The 23,294-nt window shown below is 48.5% G+C and overlaps 1 protein-coding gene across 1 annotated transcript in view; it reads right to left on the reverse strand.

The window, feature by feature from the left end:
* Positions 1-303: 303 nt before the first annotated feature.
* EHD4 (EH domain containing 4) overlaps positions 304-23,294 on the reverse strand; it is a 76,213-nt gene continuing 53,222 nt past the window's right edge. The window contains exons 4-6 of the mRNA XM_004056038.5: positions 21,379-21,791; positions 11,842-12,006; positions 304-3,107 (exon numbers count right to left, since the gene is read on the reverse strand). Of these exons, the coding sequence (XP_004056086.2) occupies positions 2,571-3,107; positions 11,842-12,006; positions 21,379-21,791 (1,115 nt within the window). The 3' untranslated portion in view covers positions 304-2,570. The remainder of the gene's footprint in view (positions 3,108-11,841; positions 12,007-21,378; positions 21,792-23,294) is intronic.

The following is a 23,294-nucleotide window of genomic DNA, read 5'->3' on the forward strand; positions in this document are numbered from 1 at the left end:
CTTTTCCAGTCAACTTTTCTTGATGAATGACTGCATGTAAGAGGATATTAAGAAAAGTGGCCACATGATTTCCTTTTTTTTTCCCCTTTCTCTCCAAGAACATTACCAGGTGCCAGCAGGGAAAGGACTCCACTGCCTGACGCCTCTCCCACCTGAGAGTGCAGAGGTAGGGAGATCACAGTGCCTGAGAGGTTTTCCTCCACGGAGAAATCAGAGACCTCAACCTGCTGCCCTCTAAAGCAGCTTTCTGTATCCAGACAAAACTTACATATGTACACGTTGTTTTAAAACGACATACTCATGTGACATACATGTATATAAATTCATGTTTATATATGACAATTGAGGAGAATTAAAGAACAAGATAATTCTGGATGGAAAAATCAGCTTGCCTGGGCATCTATAAACCTTTGGGCAAGTGAATTCCCTCTTCTCTTTCTCAGTTCACCCTTTGGTGACCTCCACCGTGGCTGCAGACTTCAGGTGGTCCTCACGCATTCACAGAACTGTCTGCTTAGGTTACAGCACTTTGGGAGGCTGAGGTGGGTAGATCACGAGGTCAGGAGATCGAGACCATATTGACCAACATGGTAAAACCCCGTCTCTACTAAAATACAAAAATTAGCCGGGCGTGGTGGCGGGTGCCTGTAGTCCCAGCTACTCGGGAGGCTGAGGCAGGGGAATCACCTGAACCTGGGAGGCGGAGCTTGCAGTGAACTGAGATCGCGCCACTGCACTCCAGCCTGGTGACAGAGACTTCCTCTCAAAATAAAAATAAAAATAATAAAATAATAAATGGTTCTTTTCTATGCGTCTAATGAATTTAAGTGCTTGTTAAGACTAAAAACCATGTTATGCATTTCCTGCTCTTAAAACTAAATTATGTAGAAAGTAAGCTAGGGAGTGTGGGCGTAGGCATCTGGATATAAATGCTTCTCCCAAATCAAGATTTTCTCTTCAATCTGTGCCTTTGACCCTGTCACCAAAGGCAGGTGACAGAAAAAAAAAATTATGTGCCTTTTGGAAGACTCAGTGGGACGGTTCTGATTTCATTCACTTCTGGTGCCAGCAGGCCCCCATACCATGTGGCCATTGCTGTTTCGTGTCTCTTCCTGCATAAATAATGCAGAAAGGCCATGCAGGTGTGCAATTTTCTGGAGATGAGGCAGGGAGATTTGCAAGGAAAAGTCACCTACCTCCCCAAGCTGGTGCCCACAGAGGGGGAGGCACCTCCACCTGACGCAGGTGTCTGAGCAGCAGTCCAGAGGGGTTTACTCAGGGGATTTGGGGAGCGCACACTCTGGAGCAGAAGTACAGGTATGTGCCCGAATCCTGCCTCCTGATGGGCATTCATGATACGAACCACACAGCCTTTAAAGAAAAGGTTTTATATGAAAGGTTCCATTTTGTTTCTGTATAAAGGCTTTTATCCTGTAAGAAAAAAAAAAAAAAACCCTAGACATAATAAATGCCTGTTTTCTACAAAAACAATGTCTAACTCTGGGTGGACTGATCTCTTCTCAACAGCCCAGGGCAGGGCTGGTCCCTCATTCACCTGTGTCCACAGGGCCGAAGACACTGCACACACTAGGACAGGATTTGATTGAATTTAAATCCTGCCACCCACCAAGGAGACGTGGGGATACTTAATGTTTGAGGGCCACACTAAACAATCACTGCAGAGAACCACCTCTTTTCTTTACTGTAGTTCAAGTATGATAAGTGGGTTTTGCTATTACTTATTGGAAAAACCGGTAAGAAAAGCTAATCTTCAGGCTTCAATGTGATTTGACATGCAAACGGGAAGTTTTGCCAGGGGTTAATAAAGGTTGTGAATTCCAAATTCCTAGCCGAATATGGCTAGGCAAGCCCCCTGGAGGGGAGGCTGGGAGGGCTGACCAGATGGTCATCGGGGCACTGGGATGGAGGCACGCTAGGGCCTGACTGCCTGCTCTGCTGGAGACTGCAGAATGAATGGCAGATCCACAGTGCATCCCCCTTCCAAACCCAGGAGGCATCTGTCGCCTTCTCTTTGGTAGACAGTCTGGAGACAGCAGAAACCCTCTGCTCTATTTTTTTTTGCCACTCTAAATATAGCAGAAAACAAAATAAAATAAATAAGATAATCTTTGCTGCCTCCAGGTGCCCTCTGAGGGACAGACAGCTGCTCCAGAGTTGTTCATGAGGACAAAAAGCCCAGGCAGCCTGAAGACCCAGCTGCTCTGGGTGAGCCTTAGCTCACTTCCTGTGGTTCCTGGGACTTACCAGGCCCACCCCCATGCGCATTTCTCCAGGCAGGTTCTGAGGACTCTTTGGACAATTTCTCTTTCTTCTCAACCCTTCAATCTCCTAACCCACCCCCCTACCCCCAATATTTTCATAGAAACTAAGGGAATTTTGGAGGTGAAAGAAGTCATCTAGTTTCCAGTGTCCACCCTCCCCATTCTACAGATGGGGAAACCAAGGCACAGAGAGGGCAGTGCCTTGCCCAAGGTCATTCAGTGAGTCAGTGGTGGAGCAGGCCTGAGGCCCAGGTCCCCCAGTTCCCGCCCCGTTCTGCAGCCCACCCCTCAGTCGGCCTTGGGCAGGGACTTCCTGTGCGAGGGGGGCACGAGGTGGGGGGGCAGGCTGCTGGGCAGCTCGTAGCCGTCGAGCTTGATCTTGATGAGGTGCTTGGCCAGCGCAAACTCCTCCTCATCAAGCATGCCATCGCAGTCGCAGTCGGCCAGCTTCCAGATCTTGCCCAGGACACTGTTGGGCAGCTTGGAGGTCACCATCTCCTTCTTGGCGTTGACACCTGATATCTTGCCATCGATGGGCGACAGAGTGTAGAAGAGCTCATCGTAGACGGGCTTGTCTTTGGCCACGACCCACTCCTCCTCGTCGGCGCCCTCCTTAGCACCCTCCCCGTAGCCCTGGTTGAAGGGGCCCTCGGTGGTGCCATCGAAGGCGCCGCCCTGCACCAGCTGCGTGGGCGTGCTCATCTCCTCCTGGCTGATGAGGTTCATGAGGGGCGAGATCTTGTTGCTCAGCATGTTGTCCACTGCCTCGATCAGCTTGGGCTTCAGCGAGTGGAATTTGGTGAAGTCATAGTTCTCAAGCTGTTCCTGCAGAAGGACAAACCACAGGATGGGTTACATGTGGTCTCTTCAGGGGAAACAGTTGGGGGCCATTGGAGGGAGACTAATTCTGCCCCAGGCAGACGTCCCACCCACTACTCAAGAGTGCACTCTTTGGGAGCTTCCCACATCCAAATGTACCACATATAGGAGTGGTTGTTTTGGAACAAGAAACAAGTGTTTTTCCTATGGCAGCCAATCTCTGCTGGTGGCCGCATGAGCGACAGCAACCTCCGAGGACTCTGAGAAACCTTCTTTCACCTGCCTTTTTAAAAATGCTCTAGAGTTAGTATTCTATTTCTCAAGGGATTTCACTACACACTTCAGCCGATCTTCATAGCAATCCTGGGAGGAAGGAGGGGCAGGCATTTAGAACCACATTTTACAGAGAGCTGTGAGGGGCTGTCTGGCAGAGTCAAGGCAGAGCCCCTGTCTCCTGGCTCTTGACTAATGCTCTCTGTGCTGGAACACAGAGCTGTGACAGAAGGACTATATTTACATAAAACAACTAATTAAATACCTTGTTTTCGGAACACGTAAAAAAATGTAGTGTAGGACAGCTTCTCAGTGGCTCTAACCTCTTATGAATGAGCTGAGGGGGCTACTCAACAGGAACCCCGTAGGACCAGCCCCACCAAGTACGGCCTGACCAGGGGCACCTGTGCTACCCCAGGAAGGTATCGAGGCAGAGCCACGGAGACCTTGCATATACAACATAATCATCATGAATCCACTGTCATTTCAAAAATATGGACAAATAAGCAAAAGCTGGAACTTGTAAGAGCAGGAAGTAGGGCTGGGGAGCACGAGGGAATAAACGTAGCCGGTAAGCCTGAGTATCACTGGCCAGGTCAGGACATGTCTTAGCTCTACCTGTTGAGTGAGGCAGCCTGTCAGCAGACAGAGCAGCAGAAGCACAGGCTCTAGAGGGGGCCTGGGAAACAATGTGACTGCCCAACCAGGCTGGGGCAGGCTACAGGATGCCACAGAGGCTCTGTGGATGGCACCGTAGAAACTGACCTTCCTACCTTGGTTCTCCTTGGTTACTCCATCCATCCATCCATCCATCCATCTATCCATCCATCCATCCATCCATCCAACAACCCACCCGTCCAACCAATCCTCCATCTAACCATCCATCCATTCAACCAACCCTCCATCCATCCATTCAGCCAACAATTCATCCATCCATCCACCTACCTGCCCAACTTTTATTTGTCATTTACTCTGCACCAGCCCCTGTTCTGGGGCTTGGGGATATAGAATAAATATGAAAAGCCATAATTCCTGCTTTAAATGAGCTTATGTTGTAATGGAGGAAGGACACTCCAATTGTTTAAAAAAGGACTTGACATAACACAGTGAAAAGGATAACATGAAATTTATAAAGTCATTAGAAAGAAAAAAGCCAAGTCATTAAAAGGGAGAGAGGGGCCAGGCTCAGTGGCTCACGCCTGTAATCACAGCACTTTGGGAGGTCAAGGTAGGAGGACTGCTTGAGCCCAGGAGTTCAAGACCAGCCTGGGCATTAGACCCATATATATATATACATATGTATGTGTATATATATATGTATGTGTGTATATATATGTATGTGTATATATGTATGTGTGTATATATATGTGTATATATGTATGTGTATATATGTATGTGTGTATATATGTATGTGTATATATGTGTGTGTATATATGTATGTGTATATATGTGTGTATATGTATGTGTATATATATGTATGTGTATATATATGTATGTGTATATATGTATGTGTATATATGTATGTGTGTATATATATGTATGTGTATATATATGTCTGTGTATATATATGTATGTGTATATATATATGCATGTATATATATACATACGTATATATATATGTTAGGGAGAGGAAGGGAATAATCACATCAGATGGCTAAGGTTAAGGAAAACTACCGCCTGTATATGGAGAAGAGCTCAGTTGCCCAGGGGGACCCCTGGGGATCCTCACTGTCTAAGGAGAGAAAACACTTGTTTATTGCAAGAGACAAACTTTCTGTGGCTCTGAACTGTGAGAGTTACCTAGAGCTTTACATGACAGGCTTCAAAGATCTGATGAAAAATGTCTTCAACAGTAGTTTTATTAAATAAATGCAGAAATGTTCCAGGTATTGCAGGTTTTATATGTGAAGTATTTCTGTATGTACAGTTCTAGAGGGGGCCAAACAGAGGCCATGCAGGTGTGCAATTTTCTGGAGATGAGGCAGGGAGATTTGCAAGGAAAAGTCAGACCTCGCTGTTTTGGACAGAAGCAATGTGACAGGCTGCTAGGAAAAAAAAAAACAACTTGGTGTTATCATAAATATCATGCTTTCTTGTAAAACAAAACTGAGAAAAAACTGGTAAGCAAAACTAAAAATTTAAAATAATTTATAATCTCATCATCTGGCAAAAACCTCTGCTAGCATATCTGGGCATGCATTTCTAGCCATTAACATACATACACACACACACGCACACATGCACATACACACACACACACACACACACTGAAACAATACCACACTCTTAACAAATAATATGTCACATATTTCTGTGGTATTAATTTTTATATAACCTTTCTCTTAACAGTTACAGAATATTGAACTTAGACTGTAGAGCTGGGCCATTCTTCATTTACCCTGTCCCCTATAGCTGGATACACAGGTTGTTTCCAATAGAGAATCAAAATCATGGTCTCTAGGGTGGCAGGGCAGGAATTCTGGGCTGACATTTGGAAGGGGATTCCTGGGTGGTAGATGGTGGGGGGACAGAGCTGAGAAATATCAGCTAAACGGGCTGACATTTCTCTAGGGAAGGGACTCTGACATATTCTCAGGTAGTAAAGTCAGCAGCCATCAAACCATGCAAACCCAGCGTGTGGCCCCTGCTCAGCTCAGAGCAGCGGGTACTGCAGGCTGGGTCTCTCAAACGCAGTCACTAGCATGTCCCTCCTGACATGAGCACCAAACAATGCGGCCTGCACTTCAGGCTCCTGCCACCAACATCTCAATGGGCCAAGGAGATGGAAAAGAGAACGCTAAGCAGGTGGAGGAGCAGGCGTCCCCCACAAAAATCCCAGTGCTGCTGGGTCAACGAGTTTGGATTCCCCGGGTGCGTGAACACCTACCCCATTTCCTTAAGAATGAGCCTGCGCTCAGAGCGCACACAGAGCCCCTGTGTCTGGCCCAGCAGACAAAGGAGGGTGATGCCTGCCCAAACTTCCCACCAGCCTGCAGGGGCCGTGGATTCCGACTGCAGAGCTCTGGAAAACTGGCAGGGGGAGTGGCCGCATATTTGCAGGGGCGGACAGGAGGCAGCAGTTATTCCTGCCCTGGGAGGCAGGCAAGAAATAAACCCTCCATTCTCATCCCTGTGGTCGCCCCCAGGCTTGACCGGGGACTGCGGGGGCACCAGTTAAACCATCATCATGTCACTCCTGACATCAGCACCAAACCATCATCATCCCTGCCCTCTGCCAGGGTGAGTCCAAAACAGTTCTTATTGGGATGAATACACACTGGGGAACTTAAAGGTATTTGCCCATCAACAGTTGTATCCACTGAGCCAGGACCCTGGAATTGCTCCCTACCAAAAGGCAAAGGTCAGTTCCCAGCCCCGTCTCCGGTGGGGCTGTCCCTTGCCCATTAATTGCCAACATTCACCAGAAGAGTTTTCAAATCCACCAGAGGGTCTGAGCAGATGGGGCTGACTCTGCTGCCCTCTGCTGTTGAAATGCTGCCAACTCATGAGCTGAGGGGTCCAAATTCTCCTTCCAGTCAGAGGAGCAGAGTCAGCAGTAACGGTGGCCCTTCAGGTGCTCATCTTGTCCTGCAGTATTAACACTGTGCTGTCAGTCATGGTCCCTCCCCAGAGTGTGCCAGGCATGCACAGGCAGCCACACAGGTGGGTTGCAGGGCCTGTCCCAGCTCAGGGAAGGGCCTTCAAAATACACTCTCCTCTCACTGCTACAGCTAAGAGTCACTCTGACCAGCTAGCTCCATGAGAGAACAGGGAGAATAACAACCTAAAGCTGGCATCAGCGAGCTCTCTGTGTGACCCTGATATGTGCAAAGATCACAGTGTGGTCACTTTTAAGGGTATGTCCCCCCTCTGTCAAGGCCTATGTTACAGAGGATGTTAGACTTTAACAGCCTCAGGGATGGAACAGGCCCTAACCCACACATGCGCCCCTCAAAGCTTCTGGTGACAGCAAGCTAGCTTGCAGTATCAGGTGACACTAAGCATTCCTGACAGGCTCCAGGCTGCCTTGTTCCCTGGGGATTCTCCGAAGGAATGGGGTGGTGTGACTGGGCCTCAGCCTACTTCCCAAGGAGGCCTCTTCCTGCAGCTTCTAGGGGTTGGCACGGGGAACCCCTGGTCTATAAGCCCTGTGGGAATCAAGGCTGGGTCAGGGCCTGAGAGCCTGCTGTGATATGGCCTTACACTAACTTACTAATTCACTTGGCATGTGTTAATTGAGCACTCACCACGTCCTAGATGCTGGGGATATGGCAGTGAACAGGGCATGGGTCACTGACCTCATGGAGCCACAGACTTACGTGGGAGAGAGATACTAAATATCAGATATCAGATAATTCAATTACATGGAAGCACAACAGTGCTCATATTGTAACAAGAAACATGTGTCCTTACAATGGGGTTGCTGTCAATTATTTTTACCCCCATTTGTTCATTTTTTCTGTTTTTTGACAGGGTCTCCTCTGTCGCCCAGGCTGGAGTGCAGTGGCGTGATCATGGCTCACAGCAGCCTCGACCTCCCGGGCTTAAGCCATCCTCCCACCTCACCCTCTCAAGTGGCTGGGAACACAGGCATGAGCCAACCACACCTGGCTAATTTTAAAATATTTTAATGGATATCGGGTCCCACTATGTTGCCCAGGTTGTTCTCCAACCCCTGGACTCAAGCAGTCCTCCCATTTCAGACTCCCAAAGTGCTGGGATTACAGGCGTAAGCCACTACGTCCAGCCTCATTTGTTCATTTTTTTGTGTTGATTTATTCCAGGGGCCTAGAACAGTGATAGCAGCAGGAGGCAGAAAAATGCTGAGGCAGATAGGGGCGGGTCTCCAGTGAAACCCTATCTTCAAGCCAAAGGCAGTTTAAAGCCTGCAGGCCAAGCTACAAGTCAAATCCATGGACTGGATTGAGAACCTGTCTTTCCATTTGGCTGCTTTTCTTTGATTGATCCTCACCCTTCACCTATTTTACATATACCTACCCTTCCCTAATTGTTTTTACACTGTTATGTCCACCTTTGACTGGTGCCTTTGTTTTAACCTTTTTTTGCATACTCACAAATCAATCAGCATGCACTCCTCTATCCTGTGCCTATAAAAACCCCAGACTCAGTCACACTGGGGAGATGACCTGACTTCAGGAGAGACAACCCAATCTTCCTATCCCCTCTTCACTGAGAGTTGTTTTGTTGCTCAGTAAAATCCTCCACCCTCATCACTCTTCAATTGTCAGCATGACCTTATTCTTCTTGGATGCAGGACAAAAGCTTGGGACCCACCAAACGCAGGTACCCAGAAAGGCTGTAACACTGGCCCTCTGCCCTCACCACTGCAGGGTAGCCGTGCCACTCAACAGAAGCAGTGGTGGGGTCAAGCTGGACCGGAGCCATGGGCCAGAGTGGGGCAAGAGGGTGACTGAGCTGCTAACATGATACACAACTAAAAGAGCTAATCAGCACACTGTAGCACCCCTCTGGGGCTTTGGGGGTTGCGGGCATCCCTGCCTGGGCACTGTCACGTTCCCCTTGGGGTGACACACCTGGTCTGGCTGCAGACCATGCACAGAGCCTGCTCCTACGTCAGCACTTGGAGTGGCTGGCTGGATCCTGCACTTGCTTGCTCACCCACCTTCAGTGGTGCTAAGGTACTGGGCATAGACCTGACTCCAGGTGATTCTCAGCAAAGGCTTGGCCCTCCTTGTACCCTCCATCTCAGTGGGCCACGGCTGCTCCTGAGATCATGCTTTCCTTGTTGCCTTCCCCCAGCTCAGAGGACCCTGGGTGTCTTCTGACCTGGCCAGCCCAGGCTAGCTTTGTCATGAGTAGCTCTGGTCCCAGAGTCTGCTCCCTACATTATCGGGCTCACAGGGGACCAGCAGGAGAGGCCTGGCAAGGGAGGCCTCTGTGGAGCCCCAGGGCTCACGAGCAGCATCTCCCTGCGGCAAGGCACTGTAGCAACTTCAGGAAGCCAGAGAGGCACAGAGGCCCCCACTGGGCCACAGCTCAGGCTCTGTATTTCTTTATAACTTTCATTTAGGTCAAGAAACCAAGTTCCCTTCTGAAATATCTGAAGGGTACAAGGAAACAGCTGTCTTACTGCTTGGTCATGGGATACAGGGCATAACCATGGGCGTGATGGGGAAGTTGCCCAGGGAGACTGCTCCTGGAGGCCACAACAGCCCTCCAATACCACCTGGTGACCAGAAAAACCCAATTCAGCTTGTGAGCACAGGAATACCCATTTCACTGCTGGAAGAAAAAAGACATTTCTCTGTTGTGTGTGCGTGAGTATATTTTTTTGAGACAGGGTCTTACACTGTCGTCCTGGCTGGAGTGCAGTGGTGCGATCTTGGCTCACTGCAACCTTCACCTCCAGGGCTCAAGTAATCCTCCTACCTCAGCCTCCCGGATAGCTGGAACTACAGACATGCACCACCACGCCTGGCTAATTTTTTTGGATTTTCTGCAGAGACGGGGTTTCACTACGTTGCCCAGGCTGGTCTCTGACTCCTAAGCTCAAGTGATCTGCCCGCCTTGGCCTCCCAAAGTGTAGGGATTACAGGTGTGAGCCACTGTGCCCAGCCTCTATGTGTGTGTGTGTGTGTGTGTGTGTGTGTGTGTATATTTATTTATTTTTTGAGATGGGGTCTTTCTGTTTCACCCAGGCTGGAGTACAGCAGTGCGATCTCAGTTCACTGCAACCTCTGCCTCCCAGGTTCAACAAATTCTCCTGCCTCAGCCTCCAAAGTAGCTGTGATTATAGCCACCACACCCGGCTAATTTTTGTATTTTTAGTACAGACGGGGTTTCACCATGTTGGCCAGGCCGGTCTTGAACTCCTGACCTCAGGTGATCTGCCTGCATCTGCCTCCCAAAGTGCTGAGATTACAGGCATGAGCCATCACACCTGGCCCTCTGAATATATTTTAAAATAAATACAGCTAAAGCATATTGGGTCAGATCAAATGTATTAGACTCATTCACTCTGAATCCAGGCGTAAAGAGCTGTCATCAAAACAGCAAGAAAAACCCACCTCTGAGTTAGTGTATAACTTATATAAAGCTTGCATTAAAAAACCCCTTAGGATCAAAGTTCCCCTCTCATCACCTGCTGGCCCTTGCCTCTTCTGCCCGACCTTCCCCTCTCCCTGTATCCTCTCTGCTTTCACCTTTCCCTCCTCCTGCCCCGGGCTGTACCTGCTTGCAGTTTTTAATCTATGCTGGCTTCAATGCTGTCACTCTGTGGCTCAAGGCAAAAGATGGTAACTGGTGGTCTCTGTGTGCAGCCCATATGCAGGTGGGCTTTGTTTGTCCTACACAGTATTTTTTTGAGCCAAAATGTGAAAATCAGGTGATCTGACATACAAATCCAGATTTCCAGCTTCTCTTGAGCCTTCCAGGTCTGTATTCCCATAAGGCAGTGACCACTGGGCTAGACAGGGCTTCTGTATTGTCCAATCTGCCCTGCCATGAGACCCCTGACATGTTCTTAGCACACCTCGGGATGGTTTTCTTCCTTGTTGACACATGTTTCTTGGAAACCTCTTCTCTATCAAATGTGGGAAAACCAAAGGCAGCCAGAGAGGGTGACAGAGTTTCTCTTTCGCCTGGCCTGCTCCGCTGTTTGCGTTATTGGGTGGTGGCTGCAGGCATCTGAGTTTGTGACTCCTGTTTTACAGAGAGGACTGTGGCCCCCAGGGCAGAGGGGTCCTTGCAGCAGATAAGAAGACGGCCAGCCTGGCTCTGTGAGGACTGTCAGCCCAGAAGCCAGATGGGTGGCCTCGCTTGTGAGGACACGCTCGTCTAATAGCAGTGCAGAGAGGTAGATATGCCGGTCAGGGCAGGACGGCTGAATGCAGCACCCATTGTTGCCTGGCTGGAGCTGCCCGGCCACAACTCAAGAGAGGCCTTGACAGCGGGCCAATGGCTGCCCAGCACCCGCCTTTAAGCACAGTCCTCCCTGTGCCCACACAGTCCAGCAGCGTCCGCAGAGCCGCACAGCCCCTGCTGGAGCCCTTGAGCCTGCAGCAGCAAGGCTGCCTGAGCACATAATCCCACGGCGTGGGCAGGTCAGGGCAGGGCTGGAGGAGGCCGCCCAAGGTGACCCTGAAGGCCACTTCCAGTTGTGATTCCCTCACAGTTCTGGGATTCCAAAAAGCAGTGTCACCGCAACATCAACCAGCCTCCTTGGACACAGTCTAAGAGGGCTGCTCACCTGACTTTCTCATGGGAGCTTCATTTACCTTTGGCCATGTGTCTCCTTTGTTTACGCATTTTGGAAGACAGGCAATTTCTGCTTTATTCATAGCCTACTATCATGGATCACCATTAGAAAGATGCATTGTCCTTGATCCTAAACCATGGGACCCTCATTTGTCTCCAGCAAACAGCCAGACAATGTGGCACTGCACCTCTGCCCTCTGCCCATGACATTGTAGTGGGCTCCCAGTACCTGCATAGCCTTGACCTCAGGGAAGTCCCCTGCAGAAATCTGGTATTCTCGCTGTAGCTGAATGTAGATTTCTGGTAGCCTGCTGATAAGCTCTCTCTTCTTGTTTTCCTTTCCAAATACACTTGGCATCTCCTTCTTCAGGTAGCTGATGATGTAGGCATGCACCTGGAGGGGTATAGATCAGGCAGGGAAGTGTCATTTAGAATTGCACCAGAGAAGGAACGAACAAGATCACATCTTAACTCCATCATAACACATAACAGGTACCCACACAAACCAGATCCCAAGGACAGGAGGAGGGGAGGGTCCAGGGGGAGTGGAGCTGTCCAAGGGTGGCTGGAATGTGGCCAGACTTGGGGAAATTCTACGGCTACTGTTCTGTTGTGCCTCTGAGTGGCAATTCTGGTGTCTGTAGGGAGTGAGTGGTATGGGTGGGGCCTGGGTGGGAGAGCTCTTAGTTCTGGCAATTAACCAGAATACCCAGGAGAAAGTTTCACCAGGCTGGTGCCTGGGAGCAACAGGAAATGAAACTGGAGGCTGGCATCAATGGCTGATCAACATGGAAATCTGTACCCAGTGAACGATGAGATGAGAATCCCCATAACCCCCCCGTTATGGGAGGTTTAGACTCTGAGATCTCTACAGGTGGAATTAAAGTCATTCTGCACAAGACCAGCTGCCTGGAATCAGGCTGGATGGCAGAAGATCCCCCTGGGAGAGGAGCCCAGAAGCCCCAGAAACCTTGATCACTGGGGCTTGGGGTAGCCAGCAGGCTGTCATTGGAGGGGCGAGAATCTGGCCTCAACATTTCCACTCTTCTACTGATTTCCAACTTCAGGATATTAAGAAATGTTCACTACAAAAGTTCTCTTTGTATATATATATTTTTGAGATGGAATCTCGCTCTGTTGCCCAGGCTGGAGTGGAACAGCATGATCTTGGCTCACTGCAACCTCCACCTCCTGGTTCAAGCGATTTTCCTGCTTCAGCCTCCCGAGTAGCTGGGATTACAGGTGTGCACCACCACGCCCGGCTAATTTTTGTATTTTTAGTAGAGACGGGGTTTCACCATGTTGGCCGGGCTGGTCTCGAACTCCTGACCTCAGGTGATCCACCCACCTTGGCCTCCCAAAGTGCTGGGATTACAGGCATGAACTACCATGCCCGGCCACTTTGTATATCTTGAACTTCAGAGTAATTGTGAAGTCAAGTAAGTAACTAAAATAAGAAAGGATGAAAAACAGAGTGGTGATTACAAAAAGAAAATGACTATGTAGCAACGGAAAATCCTATTAAAGAAAACAGACTTCTACTGTAATCTTGTAGAAGTTGAAATTACATAAAGGGGGTAAGTAGATACATTCCATAGCTCAGCTGAGGGCCCGTGTGTGGACACATGCTGGACACAGCCAAAAACATTTTGCGAGGATTTGGATGCTAATCTAAGTACCTAATGCAAGGTCTGACATGCTGAGGTCAGAGAATGTCAACTTCCCATCTGCACAAGGGTCATTTAACAGAAGCATGCACTGTGCAGCCTGGCTGCCGCTGAGAGGATGGACTTGGAGAGATGACGCTAAATCTTTCTGTCACCAGCAAACTTGTTTATGTACTTATTTTTCAAATGAAGACAATTGAAATGATTTACAAGATTCTTAGAGATAACTTGAGAAACCCGAAGTTTGGGATCCGTTATTTAGAATCCTGGGCTTTAACCGCTGTGATGAGCAAGTGGTAAGATGAGCAAGTGGTAAGATACCAACTCCTTTGCCTCTGACAGTGAATGCCTGGCTTGGTGTGGGTGGGCTGGGGAGGGCCAGGGCTGAGGGAGCACCCTTGGACTGGAGGAGCTGCCACGTTCCATTAGGGAGAACCAGCTGCTCACCAGCTGTCCTTGCATCATTTCCTTGGCCTCCATCTTCCTGGAAACTCTGGACTGGGCCTATGAGTATGTTCTCTATGTATACCTATGTATACCTCTCTCTTCTGTGCTCAGACTCACCCCACCCTGGAGCCACCCCAAGGGAAGCAGGAGGCCCCCACAGCTGCTCAGTCTCCCAAACACAAGGGCTTCTTATTGAGACCACCCCCTTCCCTGCTCTGGGGCCTAGCCCTGGAGCAGCTGCCTAGGCCTCTGTAGGGCTTCCCAAGACCCCTCACCACGTACTAGTAAGGTACCTCTGAGCCGCCAGGCCCCAACTCAGGGAGGGCTTAGTTCCCGCTCATCTGGCTGACTCCTCACCCACTCCCTGCCGCCCACCCCCTGAGGTTGGGCACACTGTTCCTGAACACTCCCTGGTGCCCAGGGCCTGCTTTACCTGCACTGAACTCAGCTGATGTGCACCTGCCACACCCTTCACCCATTGAGTGTCACCTGCTCCCTCGTCTCAGGCCTCATGGTGTTTGCTGGCTGATGACCGAGGTGGCCCCGACACTAGGCCTTCACAGCCCTGATAAACCTGGGGCTGATCTCGTGCCAGGTCTCAACTCCCTCCTCCTTCCGCCAGCTTGGTGTCACCTGAGTCATGACCCTTAGGTGACCTGCTCACACTGCGGCTGCTCTCGGTCCCAGCCTCCACTTCTAGGAAGTTCTGTTAGCGAGGTTTGTGGAAGTCTCCTGTTACGCTGCCTCTGCATGTCCACCCGCGTCCTGCCCTTCCTGGTGCGCCCTAAACAATAACCCAGGGCCAGCTTCTGTGCACAGACCTGCTTTCAGAAGTTCACCAAGTTGGCCGGGCACGATGGCTCATGCCTGTAATCCCAGCACTTTGGGAGGCTGAGGCAGGTGAGTCACTTAAGGTCAGGAGTTTGAGACCAGCCTGGCCAATGTGGTTAAACCCTGTCTCTACTAAAAATACAAAAATTAGCTGGGTGTGGTGGTGTGGTCCTATAGTCTCAGCTACTCAGGAGGCTGAGGCAGGAGAATAGCTTGAACCCAGGAGGCAGAGGTCACAGTGAGCTGAGATTGCCCCACTGCACTCCAGCCTGGGTGACACAGCAAGAATCCATCTCAAAAAAAGAAAAAAAAATTCATCAAGTCACAAGGTAAATTATAATCCTTAGCATCATGGAATACTGAATCTGGAAGTGACCCCCCAATATCTACTTTAATTCCTGGTTCCAGGACATCCATGTGACTCACTCAAGGTCACACAGCTAGTTGGTAGATACAGAGCTGGCACTAGCATCCAAGTGCCTCCTCGTTCCTGTCCCTAAAGAACTAATGACTCCCTGTGGGTATGCCCTGTGGGTATGCATTAATAATCTTACTGAAGTTGTTCAAAATCTGGAATTCAAAATGAACTGTGTCCCATAGAATGAGTTTGGAAAACTTTGATCTGAGGTTTGACTTCTGCTGGTGCCTAATTCACTGAGAGGCTTTGGAAGGGTCCTTTATTCTCCCTTTCCCCACACATCAAACACGGACACAATGATGGCACACAAACGTCGGGACACCACGTGGGAATGCGGGTGAAGACTGCGAGCTGCTGGCAGGATGGCATCCTGTCATTTTCTAAAGTCTTCTGGTAAACAGATGGGACAGCTTGAATGGCTAAAATCCACAGTCAGCCTCCAGAGATCACTCCTGCAATTATGTGTCAAAGGTGTCTCCAAATACATGCCAGACCCAGGGCCAGACCTGGCGGTTGTCCCCGGGGAAGGAGGCGGAAACACTTGGGTCTTCTGACCTTTATAACGAGAGAAAACTAATTGGGAAGAGGAGGAGTATGAAAGAGAAGAGGGGACTAGACCTGGAGCTGGAAGATGAGGCTCAGGCCCCGTGACCACTGCCCACCCACTGAGCAACTTGGGGCCAGGCATGGGATCTCCGCCTCAGCGTGCTCATCCACAAATTAGAAATGACAACAACATTCATCTCACAGAGTTACTATGAGAATAGAAGAGGTCATGTATTTGAATGCACTCTGCTCACTAGAAAGAGGAGCAAATGTAACTTGTTATCAACTAATGGCCAAAGACCAACAGCTGGAGGTACAGTAATGAGAGAGAGGGCTCCCGGCTGGTTACTCCTTACCAAATAATTAATAAACTCTCTCTATTTAAATAGTAATATAATGAATTTGGGTTCCAAGTGTTTAATTTACATTGACCCCTGGGGGCTTTTGAACATTCGTATCCTGTTCAAGTCATCCTTTGCCTTGTGTAAACTTGCAGAAGCCCTAAGGCATCTAATGGGGATGACTGGGGGAAATCAAATGGATCAAAATGGCAAAATGACAATTTTCCTCTAGGCTAATAACTCAATGAGCAGAAAGGAAAGTCCCTCCTTTTAAATGTATATGAATGTATATGTAGTTCACACTTACACTCTGACACAGATCTCATTGTGTCCAATGATGTGTGTGTGTGTGTGTGTGTGTCTCCAAGACTGAGACACATGTACTAAAGAGTGATACGGGCCACACCTACTCTGGGCTTGGAGGGTAACTTCAGCGAGTGCTGGATGCTGGAAGCAACCAGTGCTGGAATGAAAAGCTTCATGGAATGTGAGGATCAGGCAGTAGTTTGGGGAAGGTGGGCTGGGAAGGCATGGTGACACACTGTGCCACGCTCATCTGCAAACTTAACGCGACCTGCTGGAGACCTGCGGCTGGAAGCCCAGCTCTGGAAACCTGCATAGAGTATTTAAAGCCAGGGTATCAGCACGTTTATAAAGTGGGTTTATGATAATATAAAAAATTCAGTTAATAAGCCTGAGACCCAAAAGATGAACCCATGGGGTAACAAGAGTGTGAGACTGTGAGAGGCAGAGAAGGGCAGCTGACGTGTTCCCACTTGAGCAAGGGTTTGTTATTCTGTTCAGATCAAAACTGGCACCAATGACACGTGTTAATTCCGTGCATCCTTAAAGGGGACCGGAGGGGGCTGCACACTTGTCTGAGGTCAACCTTCAAAGAGACAGGCTTCCATTTATGGGCTCAAGCACTGACACACACACATCCACAGTAGCTCCGGGCTGCTGACTGAGTTATTTTTAGAGCCCTGCCGAGGACTAGGCAATACCAGGATCTTCATGATCCATTATATCATGATTCTCACATGCTTTAGCCTGAATCCATTTGGTGCACAAAAAATGCCTCATTTCTTCATAGGAGAATTTTTTTTTTTTTTTTTTTTTTTTTGAGATGGAGTCTTGCTTTGTCGCCCAGGCTGGAGTGCAGTGGCACGATCCTGGTTGACTGCAACCTCCGACTCTTGGGTTCAAGTGATTCCCCTGCCTCAGCCTTCTGAGTAGCCAGGATTACAGGCGCCCATCTCCACGCCCGGCTAATTTTTGTATTTTTTGTAATTTTTTTGTAATTTTTTTTGTAATTTTTGTATCCAGCACTTGCTGAAGTTACCCTCCAAGCCCAGAGTAGATGTGGCCAGTATCACTCTTTAGTACATGTGTCTCAGTCTTGGAGAGACACACACACACACACACACACACACACACACATCATTGGACACAATGAGATCTGTGTCAGAGTGTAAGTGTGAACTACATATACATTCATATACATTTAAAAGGGAGGACTTTCCTTTCTGCTCATTGAGTTATTAGCCTAGAGAAAAGCTGTCATTTTGTCATTTTGATGACATTTAATAGAGACGGGGTTTCACCATGTTAGCCAGGCTGGTCTCGAACTCCTGACCTCAAGTGATCTGCCCGCCTCGGTTTCCTGAAGTGTTGGGATTACAGGCGTGAGCCACCGTGCCCAGCCTATAGACAAGAAAGCCAGGCTCTGCACATCACATGTGACTGAGAAGAGTCTACATTTGAAAGAATAAACTGAATTCCACAGAACTATAGTGAACCTTGAAAATCACTGACCTCTCTTCTTCTTTCTCAGTTTTACTTGTTTCTTCCTCAAATGTTGCCTCATTTTTGTTGAGCAAAGATCTCCAAATGGGTGACAGCCTTTCCTATTCTTGGGCAATACGCTTCTAAAGGATGGGGTCTGATAGTGAACTTGCATTGTTTGGGATTTGTATGAGTCTAATTTCTTTAATTTGGCTATTTTAATTATAGCTGAATAAAAGTAAATGACATTTTCCAAACCCTTTTTTGGGCTTTCCCAAAATAGCTTCCTTTAAAGAATCATGAAATGAACCCTGATTGGCATCTCAGAGTGTGAGCCGTCTTCCAAGAAGGATGTATACTGAGATTGTAAGAAGTGATCTTTGAGGCTGACCAAAAACCCACTCTAAAGTTTCCCTATTCCTTAAATACAGAGATGTGAAAAAAATATATAAACAGAAAAAGAAGGGAAATAAACTTCAAGAGCTCTTGGGGAACAGTATCTATCTACTTTTCATATTATTAAAATGTCACCTTTATGACACTTCGAGTTTGATTAAAACGGCGCACTTGCTTTATCTGGATGGGCCATGAATCCTGGTTAATTATGGTGTTCTATAAATAAACATACTCCACAACCCAACTCAAACTTGACATCTCTTAGCTGACATCTGAAAACTTACCCTTTGCATGTTTTCAAAGTGTCAGCTTGATAAACTTAAACTCTGTAGGGTTTCTGTGGATGGAGACTTTTATGGAATAAATAGATTAACAGATCAGTGCAGAAAACAAGGACACAAGGGAGGAGGTACTGTAGCTGCTGTTCACTCCCGATTTCAGGTGACTGCTTTCTGGACTGAGGTGTCACACTGACCGAGGTTTGAACATATACTTTGCAGCTTACAGGCTGTGAAGCCTCAGGGACATAACTTCACCTTTCTGAGCTTCCGTTCCCTCAGGTGGGAAATGAGGACAAAAATGCCCAACTGTGTAGCTGTCAACAGGATCAAACAAAAAAACACACATAATGCAGACTACAGAGCTTTGGAACAGTTGGTGTGAAAAAGGAAAACTGGATCAAGAGAAAGGTTAATAAACCAAAATAAAAGCACTTTTGGAAAATATAAACACTCCGAAAAGAAAAACTCAGGTAAGCATCTGTCCATTTAAGCAGAAACAAGTTCAGCGGTGGAACATGAAACTGCAGGTGGCGTGAGGTCAACGTCATGAGTTAGTGGCCAAGGCCGCCGTGCTGAGTCCGGCTTCTCCTCCGGGTGAGCCCGCTTCCTGTCCCCGCTCCTCAGCATGGCACTGCCCACGAGCAACTGGCACTGAGAAGCTCCAGCTGCAAATACCCATACTTCAAACATTTTCCTTTGTGAAAAGGAACAAGCCAGATACTATTCTTAGGAAGAAAAAAACCACAAGCCTTTTTCCTGCAAGTAAGCTCAGCAAGTTTGACCGTCCCCCACTCCCCGCATCCACACAAGGGTTTTCATTATTCACAGTGTCAGAATACAGAGCAGCGTTCTGTGCCTCCAAACCCAGGCCGCGCTGGCCCGTTCAGAGGGCCCGAGGCTCAAGGATGGCAGGGAAGCACTATGGGTTAAGGCGCTTGGCATTTCCAGCGAGCTTTCTGCTCCTTATTTATTATTTATTTATTTATTTATTTGAGACAGAGTCTCACTCTGTTGCCTAGGCTGGAGTGCAGTGGCACGATCTTGGCTCACTGCAAACTCTGCCTCCTGGGTTCAAGCAATTCTCCTGCCTCAGCCTCCTGAGTAGCTGGGATTACAGGTGCCTGCCACCATGCCTGGCTAATTTTTGTATTTTTAGTAGAGACAGGGTTTCAATATGTTGGCCAGACTGGCCTTGAACTCCTGACTTTGTGATCCACCCGCCTCGGCCTCCCAAAGTGCTGGGATTACAGGCGTAAGCCACAGTGCCCGGCCTCCTTATTTATATGACTGAACACAGCAGCATCTCCAGTCACTGGGTCTTCATTTACCAATAACTGGTAAATGAAGAACGTCCATGAGCATTTAAAAATAGTTTTAAAAAATCTCAAAATCTGCAAAGGCTATGACATGAGTCTCCAACTTTGGTTATAAAATAATGTGGGGTGTCACACACCTTGAAGGTTGTTCAGTTGTACCTGCTGGAGAAAGGAAACACCACAAACCAAGGGATCACTGAGTGGAAAAACAGCCTTCCTGCTACCAAGCATTAGGCCCAGGACAAGGGCGAGGGCAAAATCATTTCAGGAGAGCTGCACGTAAGTGGATTTACAAACTAGTTAGCACATCTGCCTTGCAGAACTGGAACAAAAATGGCTTGTAGTTCTGGAAAGGAAGCCACTTGGACCAGGAAGAACGGATAAAGAAGGATGACTCACACAAGCACCACACCACTGCAGGTTAGCTGAGCCATATGGGAGGAATGCGTGCACACGCACTGGGACACACGTGACAGAGAGGGACACAGGACATCGAGGTCCTGTGTGAGGGGCAGCAGCAGCCAGGGAGGTGTTTGTTTTCACCCAGGCAAGAGGCTGCCCAGTGAGCACACTGGCACGAGGACAGGCTGCTAATGAGCAGCAAGAAGGAGGAAGAATTGTCCCCATCTTGGCTGTCCCCATCAGGGAAGCCCTCCCTGCCTCCTGGCCAGGCACGTAGTCACCCTTCCCTGAGCACTCATGGCAGCATGCACACCATGACTGGCACATAGCCAATCACCTAGGGAGCTTTACACACACACACACACACACACGCATGTTTACACACATGCATATGCACATATGGCCAAGTGTGCACGCACACCCCTATATCCGAGGCTCTGGGGCAGGGCCTGGGAATGTATGTTGCTTCTGATGATCAGCCAGGTTTGAACTTCACTAGGACTAGATAAAACTCTAAAGGCACTTCCAGCATTAGAGGACAACGATTTTATGAAACATGCACATATTTTTTAAAGAGCCATTTTTTTCTCTGTATTTTCTCTTGGAGGAGGGATATGCTTTTTCTCTCTTTGGACATATGAATTGACTCTGTCACTTGAGGGATGTCAGCAGGTCACCTCTCACTGCCCCATTGGGCACACACTCCTGGGGCTGCTGAAAGGCTCAGCTATGAGGCAGGCAAGCCAGGAGCCCAGGCATGCAGGCTAACAGCCCGCAGCCCAGAATGAGGATGGGAGGGTGACCCAAAACCAGCACACTCCAAGAGTAAGACTGAGCCATACTTCTTCCTAGGGCTCCCCTGGATCCAGGTGGTAACACTGGCCTTTGGTGCACGGGGACTAGCAGTGGCCTCTCAGCATCCTGTTGGTCTCACCAATGCCACCTCTCTCAGGTTTGGCTGGTTATATTCCTATCGTCCTGACATCCTAACAGCTACCATGTAGTAGGTGCACTGATTGATCCCCCTCCCTGTGCACCAGGCACTATGCCAAGTGCTCTGTCACACTGACCAACTGTCACCCCAAGTTCTTGTGAAGTGCTCTTATTAGCTCCATGGTACAGACTGGAGAACAGGGTTAGTCATCTGCCCAGGAGTGCAGAGCCAGGAGCTAGGGTGTCAGCAGGGCCACCTGACCTCGAGGCTGTATTCTTAACCTAGCGCATGTTCATTCCTTAAGCCTTCTGGAGCGAAGCCTCCTCCCACCCATCTTGCCTCTGGAGAGGAGACAGCAGAGTCCCAGCCCCTGGCCTCTGTGCAAGGCATCTCCTGGCTTACCTTGGCCAGCCTCGCTCGCTTGATGAGGTCGTTGAGCTTGCGCACCGCTGCCTTCTGGGGGAGGCTCTGGATGTCTCTGAAGAGGTCCTGGGCCTCAGCCTCGAAGAGCCGGCGGTTGTCCGTGTTCTGCAGGGGCTGCGCCCAGAAGGAGCCAATGTAGACGCGCAGTACCTCGGGTGTGTTGATGACCTTGCCTAGGGACCACATGAGGGCCCCGTAGACCCGCATCAGCTGCTGCGTGTCCACTTGGTCGGCCTTGTTCAGCACGACACGGATCTTGTCGTCCTGGCCCCGGAAGGCCTTGATGGCCTCTGAGAATTCATCTGAGATGTCCAGCTTGTGAGCATCAAAGAGCAGGATGATCCTGTCCACCCTCTCGGCAAACCACTGCAGGACCTGGCAGAAGTCATAGCCTGGGTGGAGAGAAGGACATGTCAGTGTAGCCACTGCTGCCGGAGACACGTTTAATGGGGGGCTCAGGAACAGTCTTGCTCTCCAGCAGCTGCCAGGGAGAGAGCCCTGTCTCCAACCTGGAGGCAGTGGAGGCCTGGTGACATGAAAATCATGGGCTGGATGAATCAGGGCGGGAAGGACCTGGGGAGCCCTTCCACAGGAAGAGGGAGGAAAGAGAATGGGGCTCATGGTCACTTTGGGAATTGCTGACTTCCATATCTGCGATTTCATTTAGTCCTCATGAGTGTTTTGTTTCACCTAATACAGACCTTTTGCTTGATGGCAGAATTGATCAATGGTTTTATAAAAACACAGGCCATGGGTCAAAAGATCTTACTTCTGAAAAGTCTCACTTTTCTGAAAGCCCCAGATAAAGAAGAAAGAGAACCAGAGGCCACCTGGCATCCCATGGGGGTATCCAGTAAGCATAACAGAAGAGGCATCGCCTTCAATTAACCCAAGTTTGTAGAGTGCTGAGGAGGTCAAAGGTTGGCCCAGCCAGTGTTGTGATCAATATTTATCTTTGGACTATTTATAACTCAGGTATATTGTGAATATTTTTTTAACATTACATATCACAGCCATTGTGTAAAATGGTCTCTTGCCAATTTCTTTTTTTAAAATGGCCTGGCCCACAGCAAATTCTGTCCAGCCTATTCTGACCACCTCCACAAATCATGCAGCTGCATAAACACTTTTCAGCCCAAGGTCAAGGCTCTCAGGCCTTTCCCCAGGGAGGCAGATTCCCACGAAAAGCAAACAAGAGGAGGCCAAGCCCACAAAGTTGACTTTTAATCTCAGTCTGACTAGTTGCAGAAGCAGAGTCTCAATCCAGCCCAGCTAGTGCTGAGATGTCACCTGCCTGACCCCCATGCTAGGGGTCGTCTCCCCTCTTCTTTTAGATTTTGAAAACTTTCAAACATACATAAACATCTGTAAGTCATATAATGAATGCTGATGTACCTACCACATAATTTTAACAAATGTTGACACTTTGCTTTGTTTGCTATTTCAGATATGTTTTAAAACAAAGTATCGTTTCTTTAGATAACAAAATACCATACAGTGATGAGAAGGAACTAGACCTTCACTTGTCAACACAGGTAAATCTCCAGAAAAGAACAAGAGTAAAAACTTAGTTTCAAAAGGACATGTACAGCATGATAACATTCACGTAAAATGTTAAAATACAAAATACTCAACCATCTGTGGATACAGACTATAGCACAAATACAAAAATGTCAACATCGATTGTGAGACCCTGGTTGGCTGTGACGCCAATACTCATGTCTGGAGGAACAGGTACATATCCATATTTTCTTGTGTTAAAGCAACAATGAGAGCTTAATACAGTTCGAGAAGTACAGGTAGGCAGAACTGTGTTTGTTCTGTCCCTGAGCAGGTGTAAGAGGATGGTCTGTCACACATCAGGCAACACAATCAAAGGAGTAGAAATCACAATG

This window comes from Gorilla gorilla, chromosome 16, assembly GCF_029281585.2.
Source record: "Gorilla gorilla gorilla isolate KB3781 chromosome 16, NHGRI_mGorGor1-v2.1_pri, whole genome shotgun sequence".
In the NCBI taxonomy this organism is placed as follows: Eukaryota; Metazoa; Chordata; class Mammalia; order Primates; family Hominidae; genus Gorilla; species Gorilla gorilla.